The following is a 19,239-nucleotide window of genomic DNA, read 5'->3' as shown; positions in this document are numbered from 1 at the left end:
ATGTATTACTAAAACATGACAAATTGACAATAAAGTAAACAAACACTAATAAACTGCGACTGAAAGTACCTTAAGTCGGTTGGCTGAGGCAGCAGCAGGGAAGCTCAGACCTCCCTCTAACCACCCCCTCCTCCAGGGAGCCATCGAGCTGTTCCCGGGTCTACACCGGGCCCTTCTGATGGACATGCCTGGCGATGGCCTCCTTAGATGTGGAGGAGTAGCAGCTCTACCAGTCGGTTAGTGGACTAAGAAATTAGTGGCCAGAAACATCCCAGGTCTGACTGATTCTAAACATCAAACCCCTTCCTCAGAAAACCCTAAAACTGGCTGCGTTTCTTATTGGTCAGGGCAAAGCTGTCATCCCGGCTCGCCAAGGAGCTCAAAGTCCCGCTCGTAGACTCGAGAGGCTTTTGCTGTAGCTCAAAGTCAGGCAAACGAGAGCTCTCTCGACTCTGGCTTCAGGTGAGGGGGTGTCACAGCTACACTGCACGTGTTTCTGTCCCGCGCTCTCATTGGTCGAAGCAAGGGCCTGCCTCTCTTTTAATGACTGTATTGGTCATAAATGTTCTTGTGTTTAAGGGTAGGGCCACCTCTAATTTAACTTAGTTTATTGACGTTCATGGAAGAGTTCCAGGTCACTCCAACCGTCAGCCAAGGATCTGACGAGTGTCGGCCGACTCAGAGCTGGAAAATATGGAAGTTTTACTCTGAATATGACTTTTTTTTTTTTTGCATCTTTCCTTCAAATTTTTGATATTTGTGTCACCTCAAGTTAATAAATGCTAACATCAGGTTAAAATGACATTGTTGTATAACTAATGCCTTCAATGACATGTCTCATAACATTTGTAAGCAGATTGTTGAGCAGTGGGAGCACAGACTCAACCCATGTTATTTGTAAAATCATTCTAATTAAGTGGCATTTTTTAATTGGGACTAGCCTGGACTCTGCAGTGTCTGGCAGATAAACAGCAGCAGTAACTGTCACAAGTTCCTCAAAGGCCATTAATTTGACTTTTTTACTGAGGAGCTCTCAAATGATGTCTGTGCAAGGCGTTCTTTATAGACACGCCTCACCCCACTTACATTAATGATTTGTATGCACATAGAAGACTCTTGATACCAAATACATATGTGTAAAACATTTATTAAGTGTACAAAAGTAGCTTGACAGAAAATCATAGATAAAACAGACAATACATGCCATAACCCCTACATGAATAATAGCATTTCTCCGTTTCTTCGGACTTCTGTTGTCATCAATGTTGGTTACTTTTCATTTACTAGTAAAGCAGTTGGTGCTTTCTCCCAAAAGAAATCAAAAATATTTGTTCGTATCAAGTGAAGCCTTTTGACTTTTTAGTGGAACACTACATGAATAGTGTTTGGGTAATATTTTTACATGGACCCTGAAATATAAAGTCGAGTTTCCCAGTTTCATTAAGTCACAAAAACCCTACCAGAGCCAATCTAAGAATTGTACACACATTTAAAAACAAAAACAAAAAACGGATTACATAAGAACTAGTAAATCACACAACACAAACACGCCAGAGAGCCATTTCCACAATAACACACAGCAGGTATGAGAAACACTCATACAGTGTGCTCAAGTCAGGAACAGAGTACAGACGGAGACCGTGTACTCGAAATATCACGTCAGACCTGCAAGAGTCTGAGGAAACGGGAATCTTACTTTCATCATTTATCCCACACACTTCAAACATTTTGTCAGTTTTAGGTTTCGGATTGAGAAAGCTTTAACTTTAATTTGACCATCTAATCTAATCCAAGTGACACTACACTGTTCAAAGAAGAACAAACCCAGGCAAAAAAAAAAAAACTGGCCGCTGCATGGTAAATGTTCCTAAACCCTAAAGCCTCAGCTCCACTCTGCAGATCCATGTGCTTATTAACAGCACGGCACGTTGGTCAGATGAGTCCAGTATCCTGTCTGTCTGCACACATACGTCCTGTTTCTGGGATGAGTGTTTTGGCTCAGAGACGCAACATTTAGCAAGTCTGAGAAGCACCAATTGGTTCTCCAGCTTTGTTGAGTGAAAACTGAAAACGGCAACAAGAGGCAGAACAGCAGACTGTAAGAAGACGCCACCCGCCCTACAATGTCAGCACTTGTAATAAGTGTTCTATTATTGTTCTGAAGTTTAGTTTCATTGGTTCTCTGGAGGCATCGGTCAGTTTTTGTTACAAGTGCAGATTTCTTCCTCTGCAGACTACACACGGGCAGCATAGACACGCACCTGTTAACAGAAGTGTTGTCAGGCAAAATGAACCACTAGTGTTTTTTTGGTCAAAAAAAAGTGCTGGCCTCACTAAGAAAATCTCTACAAAAAACTATTAGCAACAAATAAAGCCAGTCTAGGCAACAAGTTGCAGTGTAATTCAAAAAAAATAAGAACATTCAAATACTGTAATGGAGCAGTGTGAGGGCCCTGGACTTCCTCTGGGTCTGCTGTCAGGGTTTACACAGCTGCTTTGGAGCACTCGCAGCTCTTAGGAGGACAGGACCGAGTTCAACAAAGCACATTTACCCCGGGAAAGCAGGGTTCACATGCATCACATAATTCTGACTATGCTAGTCTTGTTGAGGGTCGTAAGAATGCAGACGGGAGGGCTGCATGATTTTAGGTTTGGTAGTTGTGTTTTTTCCTGGCTTTACGGATTTCTATCTGCAGCTTAACTGGGAGCCACATTTAACAGAAAACGGAGGCTGCTTTTAGTTTTCACAAATCTAAGAACGTTTTATCTTCGCTTTGAAGAAATAAGGAAGAGAAAAGTACGGAGCATAGTGACAAAGAGCTCTGGGTTGTGACCAGAAGGTCAAGTAACAACCGAGTGTACCTCAAAAGTCAGAGGTGGTTAGATTGAGCCCAAAGTAGAAGAACTGGATCCAGTCAATTTGCAAACCACCTTTTGAATAGGGAAATCCAAGGTAACTGAGCAAGAATGTATCGTTTCATTTGCATTTGGATGCAAGTGAAAGGAAGACTTCAAAAAAATACTAAGAAAACATGCAGCAGACAAACATGAGTATCCACGCAGTACATGTTAAAGTTAGAAACACATTCAGAAAGGCCCTGATGTCACAGGAAAAGGGTTTGATAACAGATGCATTTTACTCAGTACACACCCAGTATACAGCGGGTGTACATAGCATATATACTATATATGGTATATATATTCTATATACCATATATAGTGTCTATATTCCATGTTCTGCTGTGCTTAGAAGTTGGGATCCATCATGTCTAATCCATCGTTGCTGGTGTCTGCCTAATATTTATTGACTCATTAAAGTAGGTTCAGAAATATGGAAAGCTATAAAAACCAAGTCCATTATACAAAAAATTATCTTGAATAGTAAAAACATCAAATAATGAGGCGATGGACAGGATCATATCTGAATGGCTCTAGAAGAAAAAAGTAGTATATAAAGGGTAAAAGCCATCTATTTATGAGGAAGGCTTCACATGATGGCACACTCTCTGGACGACACTTTGCCCTGTAGGAGAAACAAAAAGGTTTGTTATTGGGAGACTTCCATGTGTAGCTGTACAGATGTACAAGTTCCAAAGACTGACTCCATCCAACAGGTGCTGACTGAGACAGACCATGTGTTCTACACCGTTTAAACTCAGTAAGTGAACATGTTATGAAAGCTGAGCTCATTTTGAATGTGATCGCAGCCACAAGTCATAAATAAGTTGGCGCGGGGTCACGTGCAGCACTGTGTAGCGTCCCGTCTTCTTCTAACAACAACCCACAAATGTGTGGGACTTGAGGAGAGCAGCTGTTGGACTTGTGGAAGAGGAATGTGTCCCATTCTTCTCTGTTAGAGGATTCCAGCTGCTCAGCAGTTCTGGCCCTGCTTTGTCCTGTTTTTTTGGTGCAAACTGCCACTTCCATAGGCACTGATTTTGGTTAGTATGACCTCAGCAGTTTTCCACTTTGATTAGTCTATTTTAAACTAGCTTTGGTCCAGAGAAGACAGCGGTGTCTATGGATCACGCTCCGATGTGGCTGCCTCTTTGCATGACAGAGCTCTAACCTGCATCTGTGGAGGGCACGCTGAGCTGTGTTCACACTGATCCTGAGCCCATGCACTGATTTCCACCGCACAATCATGCCTGTTTTGAGGGCCTGGTGATACGGACGTCCAACAATGATGATATTATGAACTACAGATGATGAATTACTCAAAGTCTTCACATGTTTACATTTAGAAACATTCTGAAAAACAATTTGTAGATGCAGTTTTCTGCAGATTGGTGAACCTCTGCCTCTCTAAGATGCTCTTTTTAGACCAGTGATGTGACTCACATGTTGCCAATTAACCTAAGTGGCTGCTAAATGTTCCTCCAGCCCTTTCTTTTTAGTACCACTTACTTTATCAGCCTTTTATTGACCTCGTCCAACTGTTCTGACACCTGCTGCTGCCATCGAGTCAAAATGAGCTCACAGTTTTCTTAACATCTAATCTAACTGCAGCAACAGCCCTGCTCCTTTACACTGAGCCAAACAGAAAGTTTTACCAAAAAGGTAAAGAAAAAAAAAGAAAAAATTGTGAGTCAAGTGTACCGTTTGTACCACTTTCTCCTCCTCGTCATCAACATCTTCTACCTCCACCTGAGTGTTGGTTACAGTCCTCCTGGCCACCTCCTGTGAGACAAACACCGCATGACTCAAAAAATAGAAACCACGTACGAATCTCAAGCAAAGGAAACTGGTTTAGTTAGCTATGCAAGGACGTCTTTACCTCGCCATCAGCATTGACCAAAGAGGTAACTATGTCATTTCCTCTGCCCCAGGAAGCCTGACTTTTCCACAGCAAGTCAGCTGGAGGACTGTGAGCCATACCAGCATCGGCAGACCACACCTAGGTGCAGGTAAACAACACAAAAGGCCATTTACAACATACAGCTACAAAACTTCACATATTAAATTATTACAATCAATATTGTACATTATGATCATCACGGTATAGTCTGTTAAACTTGAGAGATATCAGTCTGCCCAGGTAGGAAGTCTGAGCCACTGGGAATCCATTTCACCTGCACAGGTGCACATCAATGACAACAGGTGCAGTGGAGAGACAACAAGTCAATGCCGGTTTATCAGTTGGAGGCCACAAACCTTCGTTCCCTCCTCATCCCTCACAGCTGATTTTTCTCCTGCCGTCCTCGTCACCTACTAGCAGCATATTCAGCACAGAGGGAGAGGGAGGATGGCTGCTACAGGCCAAATGATCTTTGCTGGTGGGCTCTTTATCAGTGATCCTGTCTCACCTCCACTATATGTGCGTCTATACGTGTCTGATTGTTTAGGCTGATGCTACCATACACAATCTTCTACTCACCGTGACAGACTGTCCAGCTTTCAGGACGTATTTTGGCGAGAACTTGTAGATGATCTCTTCCCCATTGTCAACCTGTCTTTTCAATCTCCAGTTGCCCAGAGGCTGGTCCTGCAAGACATGAGGAGCCTTAATACAGAAGTGCACTTTGTTCAGAAAAGGAGACACAACATAAAACTTCACCTAACACACCTGCTCAGTATCGTTGGTGAGTGTGACTGCGTTTCCATCCATGTCAGTCGGTGAGATGGTGACTGCTCCAGTAGCCGTAGCCTCTTCTGACACCAGCAACTGCTCCTCTCCTCTTCCAATCTCGGGCATCTCCCTAGCCTCTGCTTCCGCTCTCTTCCTCTTAGAGGAGCGGGAGGATGAAGATCCTGTTAATCTGGACACTGTGACTCGGGAAGATGGGCTGGGGGACAGCTTCAGTCTAAAACAGGAGGAGAAAATGATGCTGTTGGAATCAATACTGTTGCAACGATCCCAACAGTCTAATCTGATCCAAGTATCACTTTCCACTCGCTACACATACTACCCATGGTGCCTACAGTAAGTACTGGCTCTGATGGCATCCTCATGATAAAGTACTTGATAAAAATACTTCTACTGCGGAAAAACACTCAGTATCAGCAGATACCACACATACAGATACCTTAGCTTCAGGTACAGATGAGATTATGACTTCCATTTTTTTTTTTTTTTTTTTTTAGCCCAATCAGTCTCATTCAACTCCACAAGGACTGAAACAGTTCAATCATCTGAGAACATAGGCCAGTATGAAACTGGACTTTGACACATTTATCACTTTGATTCAGTTTATAAAGCACGCCACAAACATGTGCACCTGTGTTCCTCTCCCTCCAGCAGTTTCCTGTATGCATTGATCTCCATATCCAGAGCGAGCTTCACATCCAGCAGCTCCTGGTATTCACTGAGCTGAGCGTTCATCCGGTCTCTCAGTTCACCCATTTCTTGTTCTTTTGCTTCGATGGCACGGCGGTGCTTGTCTCGCTCCGACGACAGAATTTCTTCCAACTCTCTGATACGATCTTCTGAGGCAGTCACCTACAAAAGCAAACATGCAGACACCAGACCATTAAAACCAAACAGGAAACCACCAGAAATCCTGAACTGTTTAAGTGATTCAAAGTGTGGAAGCTGTAGGAGAGGTCTCCATTTGGGTGTACTGGTGACCCTAAAGCCATACCTGTTTTTGCAGGGCGCTGAGCTGGTACCCAAGGCTCTCTATTCTGGTACGAGACTCCTGCAGCTCCTCTCTGGCTGAGCTCATTGCCTTGTCATTAATCTCAGAGGACACTTTGGCATTATCCAACTGCAGACAGAACGAGACAGACAGAATATTTGAGCACAAGGAGCATAAAATTAAAGGAAAGAAAGGGGGAAAAGACAAACGTGTCTCTCACCTTGGCCTGAAACGTATGCTCCAGTTCTTCTTTATAAAGAGAGACTTGCTCATCATGTTGCCTCCGCAGGTCCTGGTTGGGATCACACAACTCTGATTAACACTCATTCTCAACAGAAAGCCTGCTTTCAACACAAACACAGTACAGACCTGGCCTTTATATTCTCTAGTGGTAAATATCTCATGATATAATATACTTGCCAAAATGGTTACAGAGAAAATTAAGAAGTCCTAGCACGCAAGGTGAAATTGTGCAGACTTTTATTCTGAAATAACGGCAATACAGTCAGAGCCAACCAGTGTGCTCCTGTCCACGTGCGCACAATTTTCAGAAACAACTAGAATTGGTGTTTCCAACACAAGATGTATCAAGGAATAACAAAGTGAACTCATAGTGACCTCAGCAGATTCGTGCTTTCACAGTGTGACATTCTGGGTCAGTGGAGCTGCTGCTACCAAAAGATATTAGGGTTAGCTGCTGATGGCAACCTGCCCAGGTGTACGGGTACTTACAGAAACGTTTGATAACCGAAGTCTGAGAAACACAGTACTGGTTTTCTTTTAGTGCCACAGGCAAAAAAGAACTAAAAACTGACTGATACGAAAAATGGCTTTATTATTTGTATGATAACATTTGTCTTTCAATGACACAACTGTACCTGTAAATATACTGGGTTGTAACAGCCACAGACATGGGGACATCAGAAATGAAATCATACCTGTAAAGCTTGTGCCAGTTTGAACTCATAGTCCTGTCTGACTCCAGAGTCCACCTCCACTATTCTCTGCTCATGTCGACGGCGAGACTCGCGCACCTCCTGAGCACAAGAAGTGAGTGAAGTGTAACAGAGAAACATCACCCAAAGAAAACCCAAGAACTTTGCCATGTTAAATAGAGAGGAAAATAATTTTGATTATGCAAATGAGACTTTATGGCAGTCTTGTGCACATGCACAGTATTTACGACACGACCCTTACCTCTTCAAACATAGTCTTCCTGAACTCCAGCTCTTCACTCAGTGACTGACAGCGGTTCTCCAAGTCTACACGCATCAGCGTCTCTGCCTCCAGCTGGCGTTTACCAACAGCATGGCTGTCCTCTGCCTACACATCATAAGACCAGACCATTTATTAGCACATGGACAACATTAGGCTGATTGGCTGGCTCTTCATGACCAAGCAGAGAAAATCTGTCATGTTAGTCTGGCATACAAAAAGTAAATGAACCATTTACTTTTGGGGACATAATACCCAAATGAAGAGGTAAACACAATAAACCAGAATATATCCCAAGCATATCACAAGGATTGTAATATCAATCACGATTAAAGTATTGTGGGGATCATATATTATCATTTCTAATTATTCAACCATTTCTAGATATTTTTTTCTGGCTTCATTTTTTACTAAACATCTTGCATCTTTCCCACCTTAGCCAGCAGGTTCTTGACATCAGCTAGCTCAGAGCTCAGAGCAGCATTTTGGCTTAGAGCTGTTGAAAGAGCGGCTTCATTCTTATTCAGCTGGGCTTCCAAAGCACTGGCCCTGGACATTGCTGCAGCAAGATCACCATCCTTTTTCTTTATACTGGAACAAATAGACAAGGAGGCAGAACACAATTATTATCTTTAAGTGGTCACTTAATGGCCCTTACAAGCAAACATGTTCCCAAATGTTTAGCCACGTTAACACGATTTCAAATAAAAAAAGTATTTGATAAGGCGTTACCTGCGTGTAGCTTCTTCCAGGTCAGACTGAGCCTTGCCCAGATCTATCTGGAGCCTGGCTCTCTCTTTAGCAGTTTCATCCAAAACTCGCCGAGCATCAGCCAACTCTGCCTCATACAGAGACTTTAGGCCTGTTACCTAAAGAGAAGGATGCAAAACACATTACCCGGTGGCTTGGCCTGGTGAAGAAAACAAACATTACTGACTGCTGCAGGATGGAACGTCTTCTGAGTGGTTGCATACTACAACAGAAGGACATGTTTCTAAAGTTCACCTTACAAAAAATTAAAAAATAAATTAAAAAAAAAAAATCCCAACTCCCCCCCTCCCCTTTTTCTTTTCTTCTTTTTTTCCTTTTAATCAGGCAGAGCATTATTACGGGAACATACACTGTGGCTCCATTATTATGTCTTAAATTAGAATTTAAATTTAATCTGAATAAATAATGAATTGAAAAAAAAAATAAAATAAAAACTCTTTCAGTCAAGCATTGGGAGCAGTGTTAAATTCAACAGTCAGAGTAGCTGTTTCAAGCTGACCTACTAATTTCATTCAGTATCAATTATTCTGAATGAATGGATCCAACTAGCACAACTACACACACTCCGTGACGTTTTCAGTAACTATATATAATGTTAGGATGTACCAAAAGTAATTACTGTCTGAAAATAGTTTTAAAGCTTTCTTTCACTGCTGCCACCACATTGGACTTTCCCAGTCTAAATAAGATTCAATTAACAGCAAAGAGGAAGTGCATTAGCATTTGAGCAAAAAAAAAAATACCACTTAAGCACTTCATGGGCATCTATAAAACCTATAGAAACCAGCCATCGCATGTTGCTTCACCAGTGGCAAAAAAGGTGAAGAGAAAGAGAAGACAGAACAAAGCGAGGAAGACCGGTACAACCATTTACACAATGGAGAAAGGTCTGGGATTTAAGACTTTCCAAAAATGTCAGCAAGCAGGTCACACTTCTACTCGATCCAGAATTTTTTTTTTAAAAACTGCCTGCTTATGATCTAATTTACGTTTTTTATATTACCTTAGTGTCACTGGAATTTAAAAGGACATTTTTAGAATTTATATTATGTAAAATAGCAATGCTGTCAGTGTTAGCCACATTGGTAACTACTCTCTGCTACCTGCAGTAGTCCAGAAATGACTCATGATCTTAAAAACAAACAAACAAACAAAAAACAGCAGAAAACAGTCACAAATGCAGGTTTGTTAATTCAGTTAGCACTAGGCATGCCAACCAATAAAATCATAAGGCTAGTGTGCAGAAAAAAGGTAGCCCTGAGTGATCCACTTAGTGATTGCTAATATAAAAGAACACGTTTAGGTGATCTCGTTTCCTCTTTGTAAAAGAAGGAACTTTGGAACATAGTATATGAAAGTATATAAAAAGGGCGGACAAGGCCAATTTTTCAAATGTGGTTATTGCGTGCGTTCATCGCTGTGTTGATCGGGGTTGCTGGGTTACAAGAAAAACAGGAAAATGATGCTGCTAAGGGCAACAATGTGTCTTTGCAACACCACCTGCTATAACTCCAGTAGAAACACTACAAGACCAAAATTTATCTGTTGTAGGTCAAGTGCCAAAATAGTGGTTCCTTTAAGTAGCATTTCCATTACAGGGTTGCTACCTGAGCGCATACAATGACTCACAGCATGAAGAAATAAAGGATCTGGCACCATTACAAGATCTACCATTACTCAAATATGTTGGGTTTCTGTGTTTGTTTTTTTGATGAAGCAGAAATCATACATCATACAAGGTCACATATATAAAAAAAAAAAAATAGAAACCACGCGCAAGTTCAAATTTTAACTTTAAAGCAACAACTATTCAAGATTACAACAAACACCTTTTTCCCATGATAGGTTCTATTGATGTTTATCCGATTTAGTCCAAAAACAGACAGTCTGAAACAGCACAAACTCAGCTTTTAACTTGGGATTATTTAAATGTTTTCTGTTAATTCGAGAATACATTAAAAGTGAAATGAAGCGCAAAATTGTCTTGATATAATCATCCAGGTAAGGAAATCAATCATTCTGGTAAAGAAATCCCCCAAAAATGGATTCTGTAGTTTTTTGGGGGTTTTTTGTTTTTGTTTTTCTTTGGGGTGGGGGCGCAAAGTCAAATGAAGTGACAGATTCACAAATACAAATAAATACATTAAATTTCAAAAAAATAAAAATAAATAAATAAATAAATAAAAAATCACTGGGCAGAGATTGGCGCGCAGACCCACCCGCTCAGTGCTTCCGGTCCGGTCACATTTGAATACAGATGCAGTATGGGTCATTACGGCAAACAATGCAAAGCCAACGGCACCAGTGAAGCTGAGTTTACCGTATCTGAGCGCACTGTTAGTTTCACATTTTACGCCGCATAATTAAAGTAACTTATAATGAACGATTTTCCCTATCATTCAAGACTAGATATCTGCGCGCACGTGCCTTTTTTCAGTTGCACATTTTTACGACAGGGATCACGTGCTGATATTACATTTGCAGAAATATTTTCATTTACTAACCTCTCTCGTAGTCACCTCTTCTTTTTCCGACACTTTGACCATTAGCCGGTCATTCTCCAATTCCAGCGCCCGCACGCGATCAATGTACACGGCCAGCCTGTCGTTCAGATGCTGCAACTCCTGTTTCTCCTGTAAACGAGAAATCCGAGTCGGGGAGAGAGGAGTGGAGGCCGCTGACCGGCCAGCTTCACGGCTTGGGGTAGCGCTTGCAGTCGCCATAGCGGTTCCTTCAAAATTCTACCTGAGTTTTCCTCAGCACTTAGCGAGCAAAAGAAAATAAATGATTGTATCTACTGGCTTTGTTAGATCGGGATGCAAAACAGCTCCTCTCAATAGTTAGCGCCAGGATATCGCAATCAATGAGCCGGAGGACCACGCAGTGTCTCGAACGCTTGCTTTGCACAGTGATGTGATTCCAAGATGGCTGCGGTCAGGACCGCGCCAAAAGCAGAGGACGCTTCCTGTTCGCAATGGCTGATGGGAAAGTGGATTGAGCAGAGGTACGGGAAGGGCGTAACGTAAAGCATAACCTCCTGTCTACACAAAAGCACCTTTAGAGGGTTTTTTTCGAAAATGTCCCGTGACTTTAACATTATGAAGGACAGCTTCCCCACCAAAACTCACAAAAAATTACCAGAAAGAACCGTTCACACTTGATAGCATTAGGAAAGGGTTACACAGGTGCATAAAGACTGTGACGTCAGGCCATAAAACCAAACTAAACCTTTCCTCTGTGCTTAGAAATAGAAGCAGTTCAATTCTTGTAAATGAGAGTATATTTATCTTTCATGTGAATAATGCCAAACATAGTGTGTGTGTGTATGTTTCATTGTTCTGGTAACAGTGACAATAAAGATCTATCTTATCTTATCTTATCTTATCTTTTTATACAGTATGTCAGCATTCAAAGACAACCGCTACAACTATAAAACATTCTATTACATAATTATCCCACTTGTAAGCAGTGTTGCTCAAGTTACTTGAAAATAGCAATTATTTGCTAATTACTGATTACTCCCCCAAGAAAGTAATCCTGTTACTTTCTTGAATACTTATTTTCAAAAGTAATTAGTTACTTATTACTTAGTTACTTTTTAAAAACATGATACTCAACATAATTCTATTGTTTGAGCATAATCCATCATATAAAACTGAAGTCTCTTTTAAAAACTTGTTTTATTAATTTTAATCTTTTAACTTTATGTACATTGCAATTAAATTATATGCAACAGTGTTTGACTTGAAGAAATTTGTTAACATTTAAACCTATTTCCTGTATATTCCAGCATATAAAATAAAAGGGTTTTTGTGTTTACACTCACTCTTTCAAATATATGAAAGTAAAACACTGCAAAAAAATAAATAAAATCAAAGATTCAGCGGCACTAAGTCCTGTCGTTCTTAAATGTATTTTCACCTGTTTAGCAGGAGTGGCGCCGGTGGAGGTTTGCCCAGTGCCTCAGCAGTCATGTCAATGGGGGGATCCAGGGGTTTGCTCAGATTTGAAGTTTAATTTTTCACTGTAGAAAGAGGTTTTCTTCCCACGCAAAGTGTACAGCAGACACTAATGTTTTTGTCACTTTTTTCAGAATCAAACTCAAAGTAATGTCAGTACTTCCAAGCTTTAAACACTGCATGGTCGTACTCTCTCCAGCAACACACGTCTGTTGCTGCCACAGATGTCCCACGCTCGTACGTCATTGTTATGAGACATTCTCACAAACAAAATCACAGTTTAGTAATACAGTGTACTTACGAGAAGTACACTGTATTACACCTGAACTGTTCCATTGCTGAAGTTGGACCTGCGGTTGGCCCTCTGAACATTTTGTGTTGGACTTTGCCCCTTTTGTTGTCTTGGGGGATTGGTTTGCCTTGGACTATGCTAATAGTAAACAGCTAATGTTACCATATGTGTCGGCCAGGTTAACATTCATGAAGACTGTTTAATACTTTATTGAAAACAGGAGCTTTGCTGACCTCTGAACTTTCTCCTTAAGTCTTGTTAAGTGTTATTAGCATTGGCTACTCCAGCTGTTAGTAAGGAGGAACTGTGTGTCTGTCTGTGTGAAGTTGTGTGTCAGCTGGAGGAGGTAAAGACAGCATTGTTGGTATGGATGTTGTTCCAAATCAATATCTTAATTCAGTGTTAAATTTACTATTGATTAATATCTGAGTTGTTGTGGTTTTTTTTACTTTTTTTCTTTTTTTCTTTTTTTTACAACAAAGGAGTGGCTAAAGAAGAAGCACATTAAAGTCATGGAGTGGCCTAGCCAGTCTCCAGACCCCAGTCCAGATGTGGAGTGAGCAGTTCCTAACCAGCAGCCAAGAAACCTAAAGGATTTATTGGTTCACATTTCCACCAACTACAAGAAACATCTCACTGTACTCACCAACAATGGTTTCTGGGGGAATAATTATTTCCTTCAATGTATATAGAAAACATTTTTAAAAAATGAACAAAATATGGCAGTGATTTTGACATTTAGGGCAAGAAGAATCAAAAGTCTCAGTAACCAACAATTGTCTTTGTATTCTTATGCTCACTTAGAATATTAAGAGCTATGGATTTTATATACTGATGCACCAAACTTGGTGAAGATTAGAAACGCTTTTGCAAAGGATAAAGCTGTGCATCATCACAGCCTCCTCCATCCTCTAACCTCCAACAGCACTTTAGGAATGAAAACGCCCTTTAACATAGTGTACATACATTGATTCCAGAGGACAGAAAGAAATGACAGATTAGTGAAATGAAAAACCCCATTAAAATGAAAAACACTTCCTCTTCCCGGGCAGCAGGGTGCGCTGTCACGGCAGCGTAACAGAAGCGTTTTCCGGGTCAGCTCTTTCATTGTCCCGCTTCGTTCACGCAACAGTCCTTCCGGCCTGACCGCCATCAAAGATAGCAGGTACGATTTTAATGTCGAGAAGTTTTAGCCAAAAGCCGTTTCTAATCTTTGCCATCCGTCGAGTTTTAGAAGATTTGTTGAAACTGCTAGTAACTACTAACGTTACTTTACATCTCAGCTCAATATTGTAGCGCCGTATTTTATGAAGTTGAAGAAAATGTGGCGTCTAGTAGCCGTGTCCGTTTTCATTATGCTCCCGAGTGCGTAGAAATCGGTGCTTCCGAGCACAGACTGAATATTGTCGTCGTCAGAAACTAAAGCAGCGAGCAGACCTGCGGGCACATAGGGAGCTGTCACACAGTCTGGTGGACACTAAAGCTTTACCGGCCCGATGTGACGGATCAGCGCCACTAGGTCGCTTGTGCCCTCAAAATTGGAAATGAAATAGCAGATTGCTCGTGGCTTCCTCGTGTGTCTGTTACATGGCGAGTCCAAGTAAAGAGTTTTTACTGAAGGTGGCTGCAGCAGAGCACATTTTAGTAATCAGCGTTCACCGAGTGTAAATGGTGATGGTTAAGCTTCCACCGACACTGACCTGTTTAGATTGTGGTTGTTAAACGGAGATTTGGAGTCCTGTTAGCACTGTAAAAAAATGTTTTTGAGTCCAAATTATGGTGTTGTTTCAAATGACTCGCTCAAAAGGTCCAGAAGCTCCTGCTAACATTCTTTTTGCACACAGTTATTGTTTAATCTGCAGGTCGCATCCATTGAACGAAAGTAATTGGTCTGTTGTGTGTATATCACACAGTGCTTTGTTTTGTTTATGAGGTCGAATTGAGTCCACTGACCTTACATCTTGCTAGACTTCCTGAGCTACAGCTACCTTTGCAGTAAAGTAAAGCGATGGAGGGCCCCATCCTATTCCTGTTTCACAGACCTTACCATGTCACATCTACACCCTGTTTTATTTGAGCTGTCCTGCTGTCAGATGATCATAACACCACTGAACCCAGTGATGTAGACCACTCAAGTAGGAAAAAAGGCTTTGATAAAACGTTGCCCATGGGTGCAAAGCTGATGTGGTGGCTTACAATAGAGCTGAGACAAGAGCCTGTTGTCAGTGTTGGTCTTCCTGCTATTGCATACCAAAGTACAACGTCTCTTGATCATGTGACATTGCAGCTAGTTAAAAACTCATCATTTGCACTTGTCTTAATGTTTGTGTATTATCCTCCGCAGACATGGCTATTCGTTATCCTATGGCTGTTGGCCTTAACAAAGGCCACCCAGTCACCAAAAATGTAACTGCTCCCAAACACAGCCGCCGGCGCGGGGTGAGTATCTCCTGCTGAGTGACTTTACAGACTTGACTATATTACAAGTGTTAGGATAAATATATTTGCACTTAAGACTGTAGTTTGTGTACATACTCTGTGACTGGATTGACCTGAAGCTTAAGATGAAACATACAGTGTAAATCAGTCCACATAAGCATAATCATCAGGCATCAACATTCCTATATCACATTATGTCCAAATGGAGTGAATGGTGTTAAATGCTTTGACTTACCGTGTACTATGTCTTTACTGCCCAGCGTCTGACCAAACACACAAAGTTTGTGCGGGATATGATCCGTGAAGTGTGTGGGTTTGCTCCGTATGAGAGGAGAGCCATGGAGCTGCTGAAAGTGTCCAAGGACAAGAGAGCCCTCAAGTTCATCAAGAAGAGGGTGAGTTTGTGTTTGTGTCAAAGCACCTGCAGGTGCTCACCAGCCTAAACCACAGTAGTATTTACCCAGTTACAAACCACAAAATTGAGGACAAGTTGTAAAATGTAAATAAAGATAATACAACGTTTGCGTATTTATAAATATTTATTTATAAAACGCATTACATGTTTAAACTGAATAAATGTACCGTGTTAAGAAAACTGAGCTCATTTTGACTCGATGGCAGCAGCAGGTATCAGAACATTCGGACAGGGTCAAGCTGAAAAAGTGGCACTAAAAAAAAAAGAGCTGGAGGAACATTTAGCAGCCACTTAGGTTGACAACATGTGAGTCACATCACTGGTCTAAAAAGGGCATCTTGGAGAGGCAGAGGTTCACCATTCTGCAGAAAACTGCATCTACAAATTGTATTTCAGAATGTTTCTGAATGTAAACACGTGACGACTTTAAGTAATTCATCATCTGTAGTTCATGATATCATCACTGTTGGACGTCCGTATCACCAGGCCCTCAAAACAGGCATGATTGTGCGGTGGGAATCAGTGCATGGGCTAAGGATAAGTGTGTGAACACAGCTCAGTGTGCCCTCCACAGATGCAGGTTAGCACTCTGACATGCAAAGTGGCAGTCACATCGGAGTGTTATCCATAGACACCGCTGTCTTCTCTGGACCAAAGCTAGTTTAAAATAGACTAAGGCAAAGTGGGAAACTGCTGAGGTCATATTAATCGAAATCGGTGCCTTTGGAAGTGGCAGTTTGCACCAAAAACAGGACAAAGCAGGGCCAGAACTGCTGAGCAGCTGAAATCCTCTAACAGAGAAGAAGAATAATCTTCTAACATTTCTCTTCCACAAGTCCCTCAGCTGCTCTGGTGGACTAGTGGGTTGTTGTTAGAAGAAGAGGGATGCTACACAGTGCTGCATGTGACCCTGTGCCAACTTATTTATGATTTGTGGCTGCGATCACATTCAAAATGAGCTCAGCTTTCATAACATGTTCACTTAATGAGGTTAAACAGTGCCATGTTTTGCGATTTGGAGGCTACACTCATTATTTTCCATGTCACACAGCCTTCCAACTGTTAACTATGAGTTGAGATGTGTGCATTCTCACAATTTCAGTGAGGTACTTTTATCATGAGCAATCTGTAGTGTGTTGGCCATTTATAAGGACCTGAGCTTTTTTGTGATTGTATGTTGGATATGATATTATGCACTGACTGGACAACAGAAAAGCTCAGAGCTCTTCTAATATTTCTATACTGTTTTTCCCCTACAGATCGGCACTCACATTCGGGCCAAGAGAAAGAGAGAAGAGCTGAGCAACGTACTGGCTGCCATGAGAAAGGCTGCTGCCAAGAAGGAGTAAAAAGTCATTTAATAAAACGTGAAACTACATTCCAGCCTCGTCTTTCTTTTTTTGCTTTGTCACTATTCATCAGATCTGTTTACGTTGCTGCAACCATCTTAGCCGACAGCACACCTGAAGATGTTTGTAGAAATCTCAAAATTGAGTGATGCTTCAAAATATACACATAACATGCTGCTTGGCTTTAGACCAGACTGTAGATTAGCCTACTGTGGCTAAAGGAATGAATATCACCGAAGAACTTACCACTGCAGCAGAAGTAAAGCAATTACATTTTTGTATAGAAATGTGTACTTTAAGTATAAAACAAATTTTATAATGGTGACTTGTGCCCATTTATTTCTGTTTGAAAGGAGCATGAAGCTTTGGGATGTGTGTGAAAATGCTTAATCAGCTGAGTGTTCTCCAGCACTTTATTCTGTCTCACACACGGTCACACTCAAGCCACTTCCAATTTTTTAATGAGTTCACAAAGTGAAATGGAGAAACATGAGGTGTGGAAGTTCAGTGGTTACCACTGTCGCCTCTCAGTGAGGGGTTTGTGGTTCACACCCCAACTGGGAAGTTCTTTGATGAGCTTGCATGGTTTTGATGTATGGCGTGTAGTCTTACAGAATTTGAGTGATCAATACTACAAAACGCTACACATACACCAGTCGTGCTAAAATTAGCACTCACAGGTGAATTGAATAATGCTGATCATCTCCATCTCTGTTAATTGGCTATGCACCACAGACCTCTGTGGCAGTAGTTAAACAGTTACTTAAAATGCCACTTGACCCAGCTGTATTGGCTAATTATAGGCATTATCTCCAACCTTCCTTTTATCTCAGAAATTCTTGAAAGTGTAGTTGTAAACCACTTACTGATCATGTGCAGAGAAAAATAGTTTATTTGAGGAGTTTCAGTCAATATACAATAATGGCCTTAGTGAAGGTTACAAATGATCTTCTTATTCGGACCTGAGAGATGCATCTCCACCTTCAGCTGATCCATCTACTGTTCACTGAAGCCTCATCAGAAATTGCCTCAGTGGAAGGGTTGCTTACAGGAAGTCATTGTTAAGAAAGGTAAACAAAGAAAAGCCTGAAGTATGCCACATTACACAAGAACTGGACTGAAAATCAGTGGCAACTGGCCCAATGGAGTGATGGATCCAAATTAAAAGATTTTGGTTCAAATAGTTGTCAGTAAGTGTAGAGGAGGTCAGGAAAGATGTAAAACGGTGAACACCTACAGCCTGCATCTGTGAAAAACGGTGGAGGCTCTCTCATGGTTGGGGCTGCATTTCAGCCAGTGGTGTTGGAGATCTTGTTAAAATCGATGGAATTATGAATCCAGATAAGTATCAAAAGATTTAGCATCTGCAAAAATGGTAAATTTTCAGTACTGTTTGGTCCTGGAGAAGGACAGCCCAGTTTGGATTCTGCGTGCAAACCACAGTTTCCAGCCTGGTGAGCCTTGCATTTGGGAGAGTTTGCTCTGTCTTTAACATCTTAAGAAAATTATATTGCACAATTTTCTCATCCAATAAAAGAATATTTACTACATCCGTTTACCTTGTATTTTATTTGAAACCTACAAAAGGATTTTTAGCTGTCACTACGGGATATTGCCCTTCAATATAACTAAAGCTTTCAGACAGCTGTAGGGGTCGCAGTATATAATTATTTGTGAGACAGTCATACAGGTATAAACTAAAAATTAGAACTAAATACCCTGAATTTGAACTGAAATGTAACATTTAGGACAACTGAGTTAAATTCTATCAGTGAGCTATTTTTTTATGTAAGTACAGTATATATAATAAAATATGTATAAGATCTATTATTTTTTGTACCATCAAAATGAAATGAGGATAGTGTCTTGAGCTACACTATAGCTAACTAGTTTACTTGCTAAAGTTAATATTACTGTTGGCTAAAGGGAGTCCGCGCACGGCTGTGGTGTTCTCACATACATTACACGAAACAACACAATTTTGCTCCAATAAAAGTAAAATAAATGACATAAATTAAAGATTTTCTCCATTTCGGACGTCCATCACGGATGCAGCGTCTACTGTCGCGGTTGCTAAGCAACAAGAGCCGAGCATCGTAGGGGGACACGGTCCAGTTTAACAGCCGCTCACTTCCGGTCTTTAAGGGCAGCCCCTGAATTTGAACGCACACCTAGTTTTGCGTTTTAGGAGAGCGAGTGCTTAAATGATAAAAGAAGTAAG

At 41.1% G+C, this 19,239-nt stretch overlaps 2 protein-coding genes across 2 annotated transcripts; one reads left to right on the top strand and one right to left on the bottom strand.

The window, feature by feature from the left end:
• Positions 1-1,130: 1,130 nt before the first annotated feature.
• lmnb2 (lamin B2) lies at positions 1,131-11,509 on the bottom strand. Its single transcript, XM_003448837.5, has 13 exons — positions 11,069-11,509; positions 8,526-8,662; positions 8,228-8,384; positions 7,776-7,901; positions 7,517-7,615; positions 6,799-6,870; positions 6,582-6,707; positions 6,219-6,439; positions 5,567-5,804; positions 5,378-5,485; positions 4,778-4,897; positions 4,600-4,680; positions 1,131-3,523 (listed from the first exon to the last, which is right to left on the bottom strand). Exons 1-13 carry the CDS (start codon positions 11,285-11,287, stop codon positions 3,488-3,490), a joined length of 1,740 nt encoding a protein of 579 aa, XP_003448885.1. The 5' UTR covers positions 11,288-11,509; the 3' UTR covers positions 1,131-3,487.
• Positions 11,510-13,845: 2,336 nt separating this feature from the next.
• On the top strand, positions 13,846-17,047 carry rpl36 (ribosomal protein L36). The gene is made up of 4 exons (XM_003448771.3): positions 13,846-13,980; positions 15,160-15,254; positions 15,515-15,649; positions 16,929-17,047. The coding sequence occupies exons 2-4, from the start codon at positions 15,162-15,164 to the stop codon at positions 17,016-17,018; spliced, it is 318 nt and encodes a 105-aa protein (XP_003448819.1). The 5' UTR covers positions 13,846-13,980; positions 15,160-15,161; the 3' UTR covers positions 17,019-17,047.
• The last annotated feature ends 2,192 nt before the right edge of the window (positions 17,048-19,239 follow it).

The sequence above is a fragment of the Oreochromis niloticus genome, linkage group LG17 (assembly GCF_001858045.2).
Source record: "Oreochromis niloticus isolate F11D_XX linkage group LG17, O_niloticus_UMD_NMBU, whole genome shotgun sequence".
NCBI lineage: Eukaryota > Metazoa > Chordata > Actinopteri > Cichliformes > Cichlidae > Oreochromis > Oreochromis niloticus.
Note: the sequence above shows the minus strand (reverse complement) of the source record. Positions and strands in the feature narration are given on the sequence as shown.